Source organism: Poeciliopsis prolifica, unplaced genomic scaffold (genome assembly GCF_027474105.1).
Source record: "Poeciliopsis prolifica strain line A6 unplaced genomic scaffold, Auburn_PproV2 SCAFFOLD004, whole genome shotgun sequence".
NCBI classification, from domain to species: domain Eukaryota; kingdom Metazoa; phylum Chordata; class Actinopteri; order Cyprinodontiformes; family Poeciliidae; genus Poeciliopsis; species Poeciliopsis prolifica.
In genome coordinates, this window is record NW_026562379.1 from 8838091 (window position 1) to 8854777 (window position 16687).

Here is a 16687-nt window from a genome sequence, read left to right on the forward strand (position 1 = left end):
ATAGAAAATGACATCTGGCCACCTATGTAAACTGGCAGACGAAATGTCCTATACTAACTCCAGAGGAGATGCAGCGATCTGCAGCTCAGGTGGGGGAATCTGTTGAAAGGAAAACGAGCAGCCATGCACCCCATAAATCTAACCAAAATGCAGTGGCAACAGAGCGCAAGAAGTCCCTTTTGCTGTTTGCCATGAGCCATGCAAGAACACAGCAAAGCAACTGAAAAAGCTGATGCAATCAGACCAGTATTGAATTTTTTAGACTACATATAAAATGCTGTGAATAGTGGTCACATCCTGAACACATCAACCTCGCAGTGGAGCATGATGGTAACAACATGCAGTGGCCATGTTTTTTTGTTTTTTTTCCACCAGAAAGACAGAAGCTGGTCATGAGCAAAAGACATGAGACTAAGGCAAGGGTTCACCTTGCAGCAGCACAATAACTCAAAGCAAACAGATAAACTGAATGTTTTTGGTGATTTCCACTACTTATGGTGCGTCCACACCAAACCCGTCACGCGCGTCAAAATCGCGCGAGGAGATCTCGTCAGCTCCAGCCGTTGTTTTCCGTTGGACTCGTTCGGCGCTTTTGACACGTCAAAAGCTCAAAACGGCTCAATTCGCTCGAAACGCGCCGCAGCGGCCTTCATCGTGCCTCCACATAGACTTTAATGTAAACCAGATGCGCCTGATGCCTTAAAACGGGTTTGGTGCGAATTTGTGTAAGACTGACACAATCAAACAGCAGATCGAAATACCAATGGGAATTTGTGACAAGATGAAATTGCTGCTGACAGATTTGCCATATACAATCTGATTGTGTATGCTTGAGTGGTTCTAGAAAAATGAATGAGAAAAAAAAACAGTCATTACATAGATGCAAAGGATTAGTAGAATCCTGTATAAAACTTGCAGGAGGAACTAAAGTGAAACAAGCTTCTTCAGTGATTTACCTCAGGGATAATCATATATTTTTGTAAATGTAAAACACATTGAAAATTGTGACATTTCTGTTTTAGTTGACAATAAAATCCCAATAAAACACATTTAATATTTGATACCAACTTGCCAAAATAACATGATGTGCAGTTATCTTGTAAGTGACTGCATAGGCAAACAATCCACATAATATTAATGCATATACTGTCAAATTAACGTTTGACAGAGACAAAACAAAGAGTGGCACTTCAGAAAAATAACAGATTTTAGATGTTTTGAGTCAACACTATTCTGAAACCTCTTCAGTTATTCTCTGGCAGTGCGCTGGTTGCAACCCTGAAAGTGAGACCTCTTGAGTGAAGAGGAAGGGTGTGAGAAAGAACACTCCCTTTGGTCAGCTTGTGTGAGGTTTCTAACTATATACGGCCTGCTTGTGGTTTTGCTTGACTAATATACTTAATATTGTGAAACACACTCCCCTTAATGCAGACCCCTGCAACACACGTCAAATAGTTCACAAACTTAACTGTAATTGCATGTGGAGTTTGGTATTACATATGTCTAGTAATACTATTCACATCAGATTAGAAAATAAAGTTAATCTCTTATGTGTGGAAAGTGTCTATTTAAATCTGATCAGTGTATGAACTTATGTGGTTGCATTGTTATTTTTGTTTCTTTGTTGCTTTTACAGAAACGCATCACTACCATCATTATGATTTACATAGTGCAATCAGAAACCATTTTTCCAGGTGTATAAAGATGACCAAATAAAAACGTGTTGCAGTTTTGTTGTTGATGATGATGATGATGATGATGATGATGATTATGAGAGTCCCTAGCCACTCTGTATACACAGTTCTTTGTGTGTCTGGGTGTGTGGGAAACAAACCCACAGAGTCAGTTGGAGGCTGTGGCCCCTCCTTACCTCGCTCCTCCCCTCTGCTGACATGGGTATACCTGTATGTGTCAGTGTGTCACACTGTGTGTACAAGTTTAACAGGCTGTGAAAGCCAAAGAGCAAGCAGTGTTGCAGGAAAGTCGTTGACTGGTCAAGTGGGAAAGTGGAAAACGACCAGCCCCAGAGAGGCAGGTGGGAGAGAATAAGAGGAAAGAGAGAGAGAGAGAGAAAAAGAGAGAGAGAGTGGAAAAAAGAAAGCAAATAGAGTGAAGACCAGAGAAGGAGGGAGGTAAAGAGATTGGGTCAGATAGAGACAAAGTGCAAGAGCGCAGAGTATAGAGGAGGAGAGACTGACAGCAGAGCATTTCCCAGAGGAAGGAGGCTGAGAGCAAGAGGCTGAGAAGGTCAGACTGACGAAATGCTGAGGAGGAGAAGAAGTGCCACATTCAGTGGATTTGGATGGTATGTTGTTGCCTTTATGTTTCATGCTGTTCATGTGTATGGTCACAGCTGTTCTACATTCACTTTTAAAAGATACACATTGCTCCAATCTGCTGTTGGTGGTGGTGGTGTGCAGCTCTGGGTGGTGCACAGATGTAAACTTATCGCATGAAAAGGAAGGATGGGTGGAGGGCTGTGTCACTATGTGCCTCAAAGTCACACCTCTAACACTTTGTCCTGTTGTTTGTCAGCCTGCTTGTGTTTCTGTGAGAATGTACTGCTGTTTCACTCTGTGCTGTCTCCGCTTAGGGAGGGATTACAGCAGTCAACAGGCTGCTTTGTCTGACTGCTGTCTGTTGTTGCTGCTGCTGTCCTGCCAGGACACTCAGCTCTCTTAATGTTCTCCTGCCTGAGAGAAGTTCCCATAATGCAGCACCATGGAAGCTGCCAGGAAGCCCATTTTAGGGCTTTATAGGCTCACACTGTTGGATGGAGTGGGTTGTTTTGCTGTTTCCCTTGTTGGAAGTCTTTTTGGACTGTAGCATGTTGCTTCAGAGCACTTTGGCCCCCAACCCCTAAACTCCACAACGACCCACATCTAGGCCGAAACAGTGTATCCTGCATGACGGGTTGGAGTAACCTGTGTCAGATAAAGGTGGAGGTCACATTACATGTGGCAGAGCTAATTACAGACTATTGTGTTTAGAGATATCAAAACAAAACAAACTCGCAGGACATTACAAATTTTAATAGAACATTTCTGCTGAAATGCATAACAGACGTCAGTTATCAGTTAGAACCAATTGGAGTAAAGTCAAAATGATTTTTTAGAGAAATATTTAAGAACCTCTGAAAATAGTTGACAGAAATGTTCTTTTGTGAGTCCATAGTTTTTGTGAGGATATTTACATCAAATTCTGAAATATCCCTTTGTATCAGTGACGAATCCCACCCAATTATAACAGAAAAAATATCCATAGACTTACAATTTCATGATGATAATACTGTAAATGACAGTAAATACTATTGTATTATTAAAAGGTGTTAATTCTTCCAGTTCAGACTCACTCTTCTGCATCATTTAAAGTATCACCTACGAAAAAGACGACTTTCAAGTTCATAAAAAAGTGAGAATAAGCCCGTTTGTTTAACCATGTTTTAATTAGACCTGTTTCAATTTATTTGATAGAACTTTCCACATAACATCCAACTAGCTCTGTGGAGGCAAATTTTAATTCATCCCAAATTTGTATGACCAATGACTTGATATCTTTCTTGCATTGAACTACAAACATTTGAGGATAAATTGTTTTGCCTGCTCTGCCTCATATGCACATAGCTTACAAATGGCTATTAAAGTCTCCAAAATCACCCTTTGGAGAATCTGTGTTTTTATTGTAGTATTAAATCATTAAAATGTCAACAGGAGGGAGGTAAAGAGATTGGGTCAGATAGAGACAAATATCTCAATATTTGTCGACACCAATAAGATTTCACACAACCAAAAGCATATGACAAAAAAAAAAAAAAAAAAAAAACATCCAAAGCCAAGTGACATAAAAACTAAATTCCTGTGTGGTTTGTCCAATAAAAATTATTTTATTTTTTATTTTATTAATAACTCAAAAATTATTTTATTTTTTTACATTTTGTCAAAACCCAATCCTTGAACTTAGTCATAAAAAATATGGAAAATAATACATGGTTTTGCAAATATTTTTGAAATGAAATCTAAAAAGTAGAACATGTTTTATAACTGGCTCCCAACGTTAATGTGCATTGTTACTTTTTTCCACTCAAAGTTTTACTACTTCCATATCTGACCAAAGCATCTTCTTCTACATGTTTACAGTGTTCATGAAAACCCACATATCTGACACTCTTTAAATAAATGACTTCTTTGTTGTTTCACTAAAGGCAAGACTTTTAAAGTGTATGACTAATAATTGTCCGACTTAGAGGACGCTGTGCATCTCTTCAGCTCCTCCAGAGTTACCATGACTTTCTTGACTGTTTCTCTAATTGATGCTCTGCCAGCCCCATCTTTCAGATGACATGCCTGGGCATGTATTTGTAGGTGTGAAGTTGTGTTATATTCACAACATGCAACACTTTTCAGATTTCTATTTGTAAAAGAATGTAGGCTTTTCCTTCCACCTTCCGATTTTGCAAAAAAAAAAAAAAAAACCCTCAGAAGTTGTAATGTAACGTGATAAACTCAAGAGATGTAAATATTTTTGCAAAACAGTGTATGTGGCATGCAAAGCAATAGTAAGGACAAACATTAAGTCTCAGAACCGTTAGCTTAGAATGCTAGGTCCTTTGTCACTGTATTTCGAACCTTGCTCAGAAAATAAAATCAACAACTGGGGCATCTGAACTTCACTGCTGCTAAACATGAAACAGAATAACATTTTACAATGTAGTTAATCTAAATGTTTGACCTAATCTTAAACTACAAGTTACATTAACTGTCCTGCTAGCTACAGCTAAGAATAAACCTATTTCCCTGAGCTTTGAATATCTTATAATAAAGAGTTATTATCTTGGTAAGCAACCTCGTTTAGTGTATATCGGCTTTGTATGAGTCTCTGTTGACGTTATGCTGATGCGTCACCATCTGTGACATCCGTAAGAGCTGGAAGACATTCAAATTATATTTAAATTATTGATGCTGGCAGCTACAGCTGTAAACATAGCATGCTTTGTGTGTTTACATGTTTATCTACAACTGGCATTAGGTGCTCTGCTTTAGAGCGTTTATCCTGAGTTTGTTGCTCAGAACAGTTTGCTCTTCAGATTAATGGAATAAAAAATGATGGGAACATAAGAGAAGGATCCAGAAACACATGAATGGTAAACCCCTCCCCCCCCCAAAAAAAACAACAACTTTAATGTCTACCCTCACCATGTTTTTACCAGAAAGCTGCAAGTGAACCCAAACATGAAAATAGAGTCATGCTCTCCCATGTTTATGGTATGAACAGCATGTATTGAAACAAGAAGAAGGCCCCTATAAACTCCAAGAGCGTCCAAAACCGGTTCGAGTAGATTGGAGAGAAATAACCTTGTTATGCGAGGATGACTCTGCTTTCTACCTCTGCTTTTATATTCTCTTGCCTCTACAGTGGTTGTACTTCAGGCTTTGCTGCACCATTGAAAATTTGTGCATTCATTTTCACCTTTGTGACCTGTTTAGTGTGGCTGCGGTGCAATATTTGTAAGTCATGTAAATTTATACGGCCTGCCATGAGCTCCAGAGAAGAGCCGCATCAATTAAGATTAGATATGCTGCTGTTTAAAAGGGCCTCATGGAAATGAGGTTCTAAATCTAGGCCCTCATATTTCTTTGTTTCACTATAGATAAAATATGAGCTAATATTTTATAACTGGTGCCTTGAGAAATCAGTAATATTTCCTTTTGTTTTTGTGTGTCTGCCTTTTTTTTCTCCCACTTCTTCTCCAGGATTGACAAGTCCACTTTGTCTGCACTGAAAGGACGGTAAGTTCTTTCCTCATATCCTGATTGCAGGAATTTCTCAATGCTTAAGATTTTATATGTTTGATATTCCAATATTTGTCTGCCACATAAAGATGCATAATAGATGTAATTGTGCTTCTGGGAAAAATTCCTGTAAAGCACTGATGCATAACAGCTCGCCAACCTTCTGACCAAACTGCTGTAACTAACAAACTTTCCCATCTTTTCTTCCATTTTGCACTTTCAGCATTCGAACAAAAAGTCTCATCAGACTGTTTAGTGTTGTGTCTTTTACTGAAACAACCCACAAGAAAAGACATCTTGAAATCAATACACACATCCTACTCACAAGATTGCGCTCAATCTTTTGAGTAGGATGCATTCTCAGTCTCACATCGGTGAAAAATTAACTACGCATTTCCCCTCCCTCTTTCCTTCCCCACTTTTGAAATTAGAGCATGTGCCGAGTAAAAGTCACGTCTATTTTGGCCTTGTCAGGCACAGAGAGAACTTCAGCAGACTTATTACACTTTTTTCCTAAATGTTCCATTAGTTGGAATGAAAGGTGTTTTTCTGGCAATCACTGTCACACCAAAACACTCGTTGTTGTGACAGTGTTCGGTAGCGTTTGAGCCGAGAACATTACCGAAGTTGACCGAGGATGTCAGTTTCTCTGGATCTCTTCGAGTTGTTGCGGTTTACTCCCACATGCATGCTGCAGTTGCATTGTGGCTCTCACTGCCACCAAAATAGAAATTCACACACAGGGTTTGACAAAGTCTCATTTAATTTAATTTAATGGAGCTGCAAAAACAGTTGTATATAACTGGTCTTATTTGTTTGCTGCTGGCGGTCTGATTTATGTTTGGTTCTTGCAGGAGTCTGATTCTGTGACCTCGCTCAGATGATAAACAGATGGCTCTTGTACTTCACCTTGATTGAATTAAGTTCATGACATCTCTTAATGAACATTTCTTAACATTTAGCTGACCTTGTGGTTCACAAATAGGAAGGGTTGAGTAAAGGGGTGCATTCAGAGAACTGTATGATTCTTTGCATGAGGTTCAGGAGGACTCCTGTTTGAGAGCAGCCTCTGTTTGTTAAGGCAAACTTCTCTCAGGCCCTGCTGAAGGAGGTTGCCTTAGTGATGAGTTGCAAGGGGCTTTTGTGTGAAATTTCTGTGGAGGGTTTTGTATTAACACACACTGCAAAAACCCCTCTGCCCAAGGAAACACACAACTTTCCTAACCACCCTTCACTATGTTAACATTCAAACCTTTCATGTATTGTCTGCATTCTTCAGATGTCATCCTATCTTCTGCTGTAGTCACAGTGGAATTTTAACTATTGTGACATGGATGTAAAATAAAATGTAGCTTCTCAGCAGAACGTTCTAATTTCTACACAAGTACCTCCACATTTCTCAGATATGTGAGGGGAATTCACCTTTATTTGACAAAGGAATCTATTTCTGGAAACCAAATTAAATTATCTTCTATTTTCTTAGGCAAAGATTTTTTAAGATGTTCTCATACAACACAACACTACCACAGTATTCATCGAAGGTCCCAGAGTCCTAGCTACTCAAGTCTTTCAGAGTGTCCACCATAAATGATTCTTAACATGGACAGACAACAACAGTATTTAAAAATCAAGAACAATTTTTTTTAAAATTTATTTCCTTGTGATTGGTAGATGTGTTTCTATGTCTCAAAGATTTTTTACATCATTAAGTGTAAAGATCTTATTGTCAGGAAAATCAACAGTCAAAGTTGAACTCTTTAATTATCCAGAACATGCTTATGGGACACTATTAAAATGCTGCACTGAGGCTCCAAATCCCTCAAGGACAACAACCCTGAAAACGGCACATTAGGCACAGCTGCGTTTCTAAACAGAAACCAAACAGGTCTCTGGTTGGTGTGGAACCCCAAGCAGAACTCATTTGTCCTCCATGTTCACAGAAATGGGCCTTGGTGTCTCCCCACCCGGCCCAGGTACCTGATCTGGAGTGGCTCTGAATATCAATGAGTGAGTCGTGACTCCTACTTGAGATGCTGCTCTGAGTGTGAGTGAGTGGTCCAGATGTTTGATCCAGGTAATAAACAAAAAGGACAAAGGAGAGCACTGTGGTGAAAAGACAGGCTCAAAGGGATATGAGCAGACACAAGGTGGTGTTCAATCTGTAATCTGCAAAATTCTTCATTGTTCAACAAAGATTTTAAAATTGAAAATGAATATTTGATTTTGGATTTTGTAAAATAAAGCATATTACATTATCAAAGCCCTTTTGCTCCATTACTCTGGTAAACTGAAATGAACTCCAAGCTTCAGTGTGCTGTTGGTTTGCTTAACTCTTAATGAAAAATGAACAAGGAGATATTCACAGGGGTAAAGCCCACACAGAAAGAGAAGAGGGGGAAAAAAAAGAAAGGTGAAATAGGGGGCACAGTGGAAGGCCAGGGAAAAACAGACATCAGATGGATTGCTCACTTAAAGGTCTCCCGGTTTTATCTTGTTCTTTCTTTCTTGCTTTGTCCTGCCCTGTGTGTTTTCTCCTCCTCTCTTGCTCTCTATTCTGCCTCAGTTCTCCAGCTGTCTGCACTCCCCCTTGTCATTAATCCCTCTGCACTCTCCGCCTTCACTGGACACACAACACCTCATTAATACCTGCATAATCAAACCGGTGGATGTGTGTGGTCTGAGCGTGTGTCTCTGTGTGTGTGCAAACACATGCATCTGATTTGTCTTGGAGTGGCGGTGGGGATGAATATTAAAAGTAGATGAACAGGAGCTGTAGAGGAGAGAGGAAAGAGGTCAGCTTCCTAATATTTAGAGACGATGCCGCGCAAACTGTGGTGAGTACAGCTGTCTGCTGCTTCTTTTAAGTAAAGTTTAAAAAGTACCTTTAAATAATATTATTTTTATTGTCCGAGTTATAGTTGTTAAAGCAATATGACTGGTGGATGTATGTCATGTGATCTGCACTCATATTGTGTTAGTATTTTTTCTGCTTTTTCTATAATCTACAGCTCAAGAAAGCAAATATAGAAAGACAAGTGATCCTGAGAGGTGTTCCAGTTAGAAATGATATGGCAGTAAAGACCACCATCTTTCTGAACTTCTTCAGTGACATGAAGGAGTTAGAAACGAAAATATCAATAGCAGGATAAAATAGAAAATGTTATGCTTCAGTCATGCTCTATGTAGGTATTGACAGTGGTCATTTCACTGAATTTATTAGCTTTCATGAGAAAAATATCTAAAATTACCTTGTAGCTTTCTTTGAAGTTTTTTCTTCACTCTCCGCTCCTACTTTTATACAGTTTTTCAGGCTGTAATCTAGAAAGGCACACAAACAGCCTTATATTTAGTTTTTTCCTACCCATCCTACTGTCATTGTTCATTTCTATTCTGTGAAATGTAAGTGTTTTGAACTTTTTTCTACATGTCATAATAACTGACACCTAACATGACTAAAGTCAGATTTTCCATGTGAGACTGTATAAATTTACCTCCGAGATAACAGTAGAGTCCTGCAGTTCAGTATTCATGGATTCGTAATACAGATTTTTTTGTTAAATATAACTCAAAATTATTTATGGAAACTTTGGCAATTTGCCATTTTCCTCGAAGTGCTCAAAAGAAAATGCAAATGTAGAAGCTGGAATATCTTTGCGCAATCAAAATTTAAATCCTATTGCCTGCAATTTGCATAGCAGCCAATCACATTTGGTGTTTGAACAAATGAAACAGATAGTTATGAGCATTTTTGAGGGCTTGCAGTGTTCTTGGATTTTATTATGTGGCTGTTGTTCAAAACGCTGAAAAATATCAGGGATCCACTGTACCAAAAGGCTGTCAATGTTTCCAAATCCACAAGAACCCATGGAAAAGTTCAAAAACTTAAGAGGATACAATAGAGCACCTTCACTATGTCTTACCTGTCTTACCTCTAAGAGGTAAGACAGGAATAATATTCAGTGAGTGAACTGCATGTTTCAACTTCTCACCAACAGATGCTTTTTACATCTTTTGTGCCTGTTTTAATTAGAGTTCTTCTTTAACTTTTACAGACTCTTACTAAATAGCTAATTGTGTTTTGAGTCTTTTTCAATCAGTAAATAAAGTCTACACAAAATTTTGTTGTCATTGTTTAGCAAATTAGCTGACTGTAAAAAGATCTGAGTTTTGGTTTTCTGACTTTTATCAAGCAGTTTGGTGTTTTAATGATTAGGGCCTGTTTAGCGAAATAAATAATGATCTGCTTATGATTGCCAGCTAATATATTTGTGGATCTCTCTGATAACTTACTTGCTGGATTTTCAATACGGTCCACTGCTCTGCTTGGACACTATGTCCCATTTGTACATTCATCTATGCTAATAACAGAGTCTGCAGCAAGCTGTTGCTAATGAAACACTGATACTCTCCAATTACTTTTTCCAACCGCCTATGTCCTGAGATCAAACAGAGCAGCTGTTCACATCTGCGATGTGTTACAATCACAGAACACCATGAACATGAACATGTTTCTTCTGCAAACATGTTCATGACTGTGTGGTCAAAACAAGGGAAAACACTAAATTGGGTCATTTTTATTGTTATTAGAAAATAACCTTTTTCCGAGGACTGCCTTGTTCTAAAAAAAAATCCCCTTTTGTTTTAGTTTTGTCCAGCCAAGCTTTTGGGGGGGCAGGTGTAAATGTTATCTGATGGCCCCATCATGGAAAAGAGCAAATGGGCTGCTTCTATTTCTGGAGCCTGGCATTTATTCTATCTCCTTGTGTGACTTCTATATTACAGGCAGCTATGGTGAGCTGTGACCAAAGAACAAACATGAGCCTGAACGTCTGGCTGGTATATTTACTTTAGATGGGAGCTTATTAAAACCTGAGGCCTTGGTCTGCAGCACAGAGGAAAAGAAGCCGTGATTAGTTACATGGACGCTGTTTGCAGGCTTAATGAGCTGTCATCTATATTGTGCTCTACGTATCGGATGCGATTGTTAATGTAGTATACACAGTTACATCCAGCTGCCTAATCTAATATAAGCCTGCAGTCAGAGGCAGAGATAAAGGCGAGGAGCAGTAATGAAGGACAGAAGTTCAGTGAGGTTTTATCTAATACACACTCGCCCCGGGTGAGTATCGCTCTCAGCTGGGGTTAATTACAGGAACACTAGGTTTAATGTATCCACGACGCACACAGAACATCTGCTGGATCAGACTCCACTTGTTGAAACAGTGCAGTCTGAATTTGATCAATTCTGTGTGTCTCGGAGAGATTGTGGGGAAATGATACATAAAGCTTGACCGAAAGGTTTCGGACGTGTTTGTAGAAGTATGAAGTGGGAAGTGGTAGAACTCCACCCATCCTTCAGAGCTCAGGGGAGGACGTTGCACTTCCTGTTGTCAAGTACCTTCACTTCCAGTTTGGTTACACCACAAAGAATGACACATTTTCCAAAATGTGACCTTTCAAATTGTAGAATAAGTTGCTTTCAGCTGAAATATGATCTAATTCCAAGACCACCTTCAAACTAAACACCTTGTTAGTCATCAGTAAACGTCTTTCATGTTGGCATACTTCTCAGTTTATTTTCTCGCATGTCTCAATGAGTCCAGAAGAGAGATTTTTTTAAATTTAAATATTTTGTCTCACTTCACTTTCCTGTGACCTCAAGAGGGGGCAAAGTGCATGTGTTTGTTTTGCTTTGACTGATGGTGGGAAAGTAACCAATAAATAAATAAATAAATAAATAAATCAGTGCTCTTCAATGAAAGCAAGTTCAATGAGACAAAAAAGTCACTAGAGGGCGCAATTTCTCCACAGTCACAACTGCTGAAACAAGAAACGAGCAGTAGGAGCAGTCCCACCTGTTAACAAGCAGTCAGTTGTTATAAATAAATTTGGAGAATTGTACGAAGAATATGAGTAAGAGTTATGGAAGAGAGAAAAATAGAGTTTTATAAAAACATATAAATTGTGCATGCTAATCTAAAAATAAATAACAGTAAAACAAAGCTGGACTTAAAAAAAAAAACATTCCCTATTGTGAAAATTTGTAAAATGTATTCTACACAACTAAAATACAAACAAAATAAAAACTTCAACATCCTTGATATGATTGATGCACATTTACCCCAGCAAGTTCATAGACCGATAAGTTGCCCCTATGAAACAAGATCGCTGCGTTTTCCCTGCCATACCCTAATACAGCAGACTACAGGGAGCCACGACTGTTGCCATAGCAGCAAGAGCTGATGATCACCTGAGGGACGGTCCTGCATGGTTCATTACCATGGTGACTGGTTGTCTCACCTCATGGCCACATTTCATTGCCAGTGCATCTAAACATAACAAGTGGAAGGAGAATCTGACTTGTAGCGCTTGTGGTTGCAGAGTTCATGTGTGTTTGGGTGACACAGGAGCAAAACAAAACATACTTCATCCAAATGTCCAGTTTTGACAAATGTCTAGTTTTTCTTCATTCACAACTATCTTGAGACCAGCTTGAAGGGATCATTATTGGCTCCATATTATGTGCTTTAATCTCCACAGCACCATGTTTGTCTGAAGATTCACCAAAAGCAGCATGAGATAGCATCGGCAGTGCATCTTGTAAACAGAAGAGCACTTATCATGGCACCAACACAGACACCAGGAAGTTTCAGCCACCTCATTGTCTAAACTGGCTACAGCAGGCAAAATGGCTGCCGGCTGGATGGGGAAATCAAATTATGAGAGCAGTGAGAGTAAAGCAATACAATAATGTTGGTCTGATTCTGTCTGTATTTACTGGAGGGATCTGAGATTGGTAGTCATGCCTTTAATGAAATTTGATTAAAAGGTCACATGAGGTCTTGGACAAAAGAAGATTAAAAAAACTTCAGAAACTGACTTTTCAAATAGAAATAGTGGTTCATACATGACTAACTCATAGTAGGGCTCTCCTTTAGATGGGCATAAGGGTTCCTCCTGTTTCAGTATTGTAACAAAGGCAAAGCTGTTAGCTTGGAGTTACAAGAGACTCTGATGTTACCAATGTGTCCCTGTAATAATCTTTAGAACCAACATTTATGCTCAGGTGCACCTCGGAGCAATTTTGGAGCTGTCAAAGTCTCTAGCATGCACGTTTTGGACTGAGTGAAAGACGTAGGAGCCCCTAGAGGACACAGTCACACACAGGCAAAACATGCAGAAAGCAGCGGTCATGACTTAAACCTAGATCTAGCTTGGCTCAGGTCAGCATTTTGACTCTGTGTTCTGGTCACATGACTCATTAATAATGTTAATTGTGTGGCAAACGCTTATAAACAATAATTATTTTTCCTTAAACTCAACACTTTGCCCGATACACAAAGCTTTCTCTGTATATTTCAGCACAGGCAAAGAGCAGATCACATGATGGGAACTGCAGCAGCCAATTCAATCGTTGTTTGTGAATGTCATTGTGACGAGTCATATGAATTAGTCATGAGCTGTATATCAACAAAGCCATGCGGTGGCCATTAAAGATGAAAATAGGCTGGATAACAGACACATGTAAGGCTCTCTGGGAGCTTGACAGACATGATCAAAAAGCAGAATAAGAACAGATTTCAGGAGCTCAGTTTCATCTGAAACTCTGATAAAATTTATTTAAAAAATAACTTTATCTGGAGTCCAACAGATCAGACATCCCTACCTATAAGTTAAAGGGAAAATCCAGATAAGGCAGCAGATTGACTTAGATCCAGTGTTTCTGTTAGTCTATGACCAAGAGAAATAAATTAAAACATCCAGACTCTTCTCCCTCTGCGTCTCTAAAATTGATGTCCAGCAGTGTATCTACAAGGACTCTGCTTGATTAAAGCAAGTCTTGTTACTCTAAAGTCCCCCTGACAACCAGATGCCTCTTAGCTTTTGACAAATATTTACTTCTTGCCATTTCCCTGATACCACACACAAACACACACAGTCAGGCACACACTTAGACACACAGAGTAGCTGATAAGCACACCATCTGGCCTGAGTGCTGGCTGTTAAGGGCTCATAAAACCGATCCTCACCTATTCAGAGGGAGAGGGCTCCATGAGAGGCAAGACGAGTAAACACCAAGCACACCAACCCACTCCTGCTTCTGCATACACGCAAACACTGGTGCACATTCCCTCCCACGTCCAGGTTCTCCATTTGATGGGGGGGATGTAGGAGGTGAGAGGATCAGAGGATGTACCTGTCCTAGCTCGGTGAATTTCTTCATAACTGCTGCCTTCACTGACTCTGTTTGAGGATAAAGACGTAGAGAAATTGATTCTGCTGACTCACAAGTTGACCCGAGGGTTACTTCTCCCGCACATGGGCAACTTTGTGAAATACATAAGCGCTGGATTTATGATCTAAACAATATATTCCTGCAAACAGAGAAATTCAGATGCTCCGGCAATAGATTTCTGTTGCAAGCAGTAATATAGTTATGTAAGCCCAATTATTAATGCATGTTTGAAGACAGATTTTGATCTGTCTTTCTTCACTTCTCCATGTTGTCAGTCTCTGACTGTCTCCTTGCCAACACTAACAGGAAGTGTTGCATTTGGAAACCATCTTAGGGGGAGGTTTGAAGGCAAGCTTCTTGATTGCTTTTTCAGCAGATTTGCACTCAAAAACACTTGACAATAACTAACTGCAAATTACAGTCTGTCTCTACAGCTTTTGAGACCGAGGTGAATGATGATGGAAAATTTAAAAGGGAGGCGCGAACAGGCAGTGTTTTGCTTAGTGTGGTTTGAAAAAAGGCATGGAAAGCAACAGAGAAACTTCTATCTTCTACATAAACAGAGAGAGAGAAAAAGCTTTCCTCTCCGCACTTTGATCTTTGACATGTGCTGTCTACCAAACCAAACAATGATACTATTTGTGTCTGAAAAGAATTAGAAAGAGCATCACAAAAAAGAAACAAAATGAAGAAATGACTATGTAAAACTAAATGTCACCTCTGTTGAGACTAATGAGAAGGGGGTCAGAGGAACACTGCAGGAAAGGACAGAAGGGGGATGTGAAAGATTGTTTTTCTTTTTGTCGTCTCCGTTGTGAACTGTGACCCTTGGTGGCTAAAAGCAGGCATGTTAGATTCTATGTGTGTGCGCGGGTGTGTGTCAGTGTCTTCGCTGTGACCCGTGAGGTCGTCATCAAACCTCCTTGGCTCTTGACAGATGGTTAACAGCTGATGGTCACAACCATCCTGTGATTTTAAACTTCTCAATCCTATTATTTTTCTTTTATTGTCAGACAGTATCATATCCTGGTTATACATTGTAAGATTCATTTTAGGTCATTAGAAGAGCATTAATCAGAGTGGTAGTCGAGAGGCCAATAGTAATTCTGGAGGAGCTGCAGAAATACAGAGCTCAGGTAGGAAAGTGTTTCGCTGGACAACTTTTGCACCGCAAAAATTAGGCTGTTATTGAAGAGTGGCTCAAAGAAAATTTATGGTTGAGAAAACTATAAGAGGTCCTGTTAGCGGTCCTGTAAGCAGTTTGCCTCGAGTCATGTAGGGAACACAGTAAACAGGAGGAACATGTTCAGACTACATGCAAAATGCTACACTTGTCACCCTGAACACAACATTTCCATGACGCAGTGGTGGCAGTGGGGATGCTTTACTTTATCAAGCTCAATAAAGTAAAGCACGCAACCACATTGAAATATGTGGTTGCGTGGGAGTTAATGACACGATGGATGGGGCTATGTACTATAAAATAAAACCTTTTAGGAGCTGCGAAGGGCTTGAGATCAGGACTTGAATCATTCTCTGGAATGACAACCATAAATGTAAAGCTGGAGCTACATGGGGATAGCTTTGATTAAAGCATTAGTGGTGCAGTTGGTAGCACTGTTGCCTTGCAGAAGGAAGCTCATAGATTCAAATTCTGGTCTGCAACCTCTTTGTTCATGCATGGGTTCTCTCCAGGCACTTTGGCTTTTTCCCACAGTCCACAAGTAATGACTGTTAGGTTAATTGGTCTCTAAATTCCCATTAGCTAGGAATGTGTGCATGGTTGTTTCAATTATGTATAAAAACTGTTACAGAAATTTCAGGATTTATAAAGAAATCCTAGCAGGAACTTCAAAAATCACTTTCCTTGGAGTCACCATGGAAATATACTGTAGGTCTCCAATTCTGTTAGCAGGAGCTCTGCTGGTTTTTGGCTGATTGCACACAATGAAACTTTATTTTTATGAAGAAAATGGCCCTTGAATTGACTTTTTCTAGTGATTTTAGAGTGCGTGTGATCTGATTTTACTTTGCAATCAGTAGGAGTACAGGGAGACGTGTTGGTTAATTTCACTGTGAAGCTGGGGGTGTGCAGCCTTTCAGCTGCAGCCCATTGCTGCAGCTGCCTTTCACTATTAGATCATTATCTAGTTGAACGATGCAATGGCTTTTTTCTGGTATTCTAAAAATACAACTATAAAAACTGGTTAAATTGATTTTATGCATTCGCAGAAGTCAACAATTCTTTTGCAAGTTAAATACTTTCAATGTAAAGAGGTCTTAGAAATCATACCATCATCAGGCTGCCGGCCTATTCAGGTCTCAGCATTTACTTTAGGTGTATTTACTAGATTCCGTTTTTAGTTTTGTGATGGCCCATTTTGAATCATCCTACAGTAAACATGGGCAATCTGTTGTCCGAGGTGGGGTCCAGCACTGTTTGGAATATCTTTAAAATATGATGCTAAAGACAATTTTTTACTCCTTTGTCGTGAAAGAGTCCTCATCTGTACCCCTTGTGGATTCTTTCTAGTGTTTTTAAAGCCAAATTTTGTGTGTTAAGATTTGTGTTTAAGGACCTGTTTAAAAGAGTAAATCCCTGTGCAGCTTTTCAGTAATCAACTGTCTGTCTGCATGAGTCAGTTTAATGAACTGAGAAAAC

General features: G+C 39.4%; 1 protein-coding gene across 8 annotated transcripts in view; it reads left to right on the top strand.

Moving 5' to 3' along the window:
• LOC129359031 (rap1 GTPase-activating protein 2-like) overlaps positions 1–16687 on the top strand; it is an 89171-nt gene that overhangs the window by 13481 nt on the left and 59003 nt on the right. For 5 of the 8 annotated variants that reach the window (XM_055028385.1, XM_055028375.1, XM_055028376.1 and 2 more), the window contains one exon: positions 5751–5786. The exons of 1 other annotated variant lie outside the window; for it this stretch is intronic. In XM_055028385.1, the coding sequence (XP_054884360.1) occupies positions 5751–5786 (36 nt within the window). Of the gene's footprint in view, positions 1–1954; positions 2306–5750; positions 5787–8078; positions 8624–16687 lie in introns of those variants that run through there. 2 more of the 8 variants (XM_055028384.1, XM_055028386.1) reach the window with 2 other exon arrangements.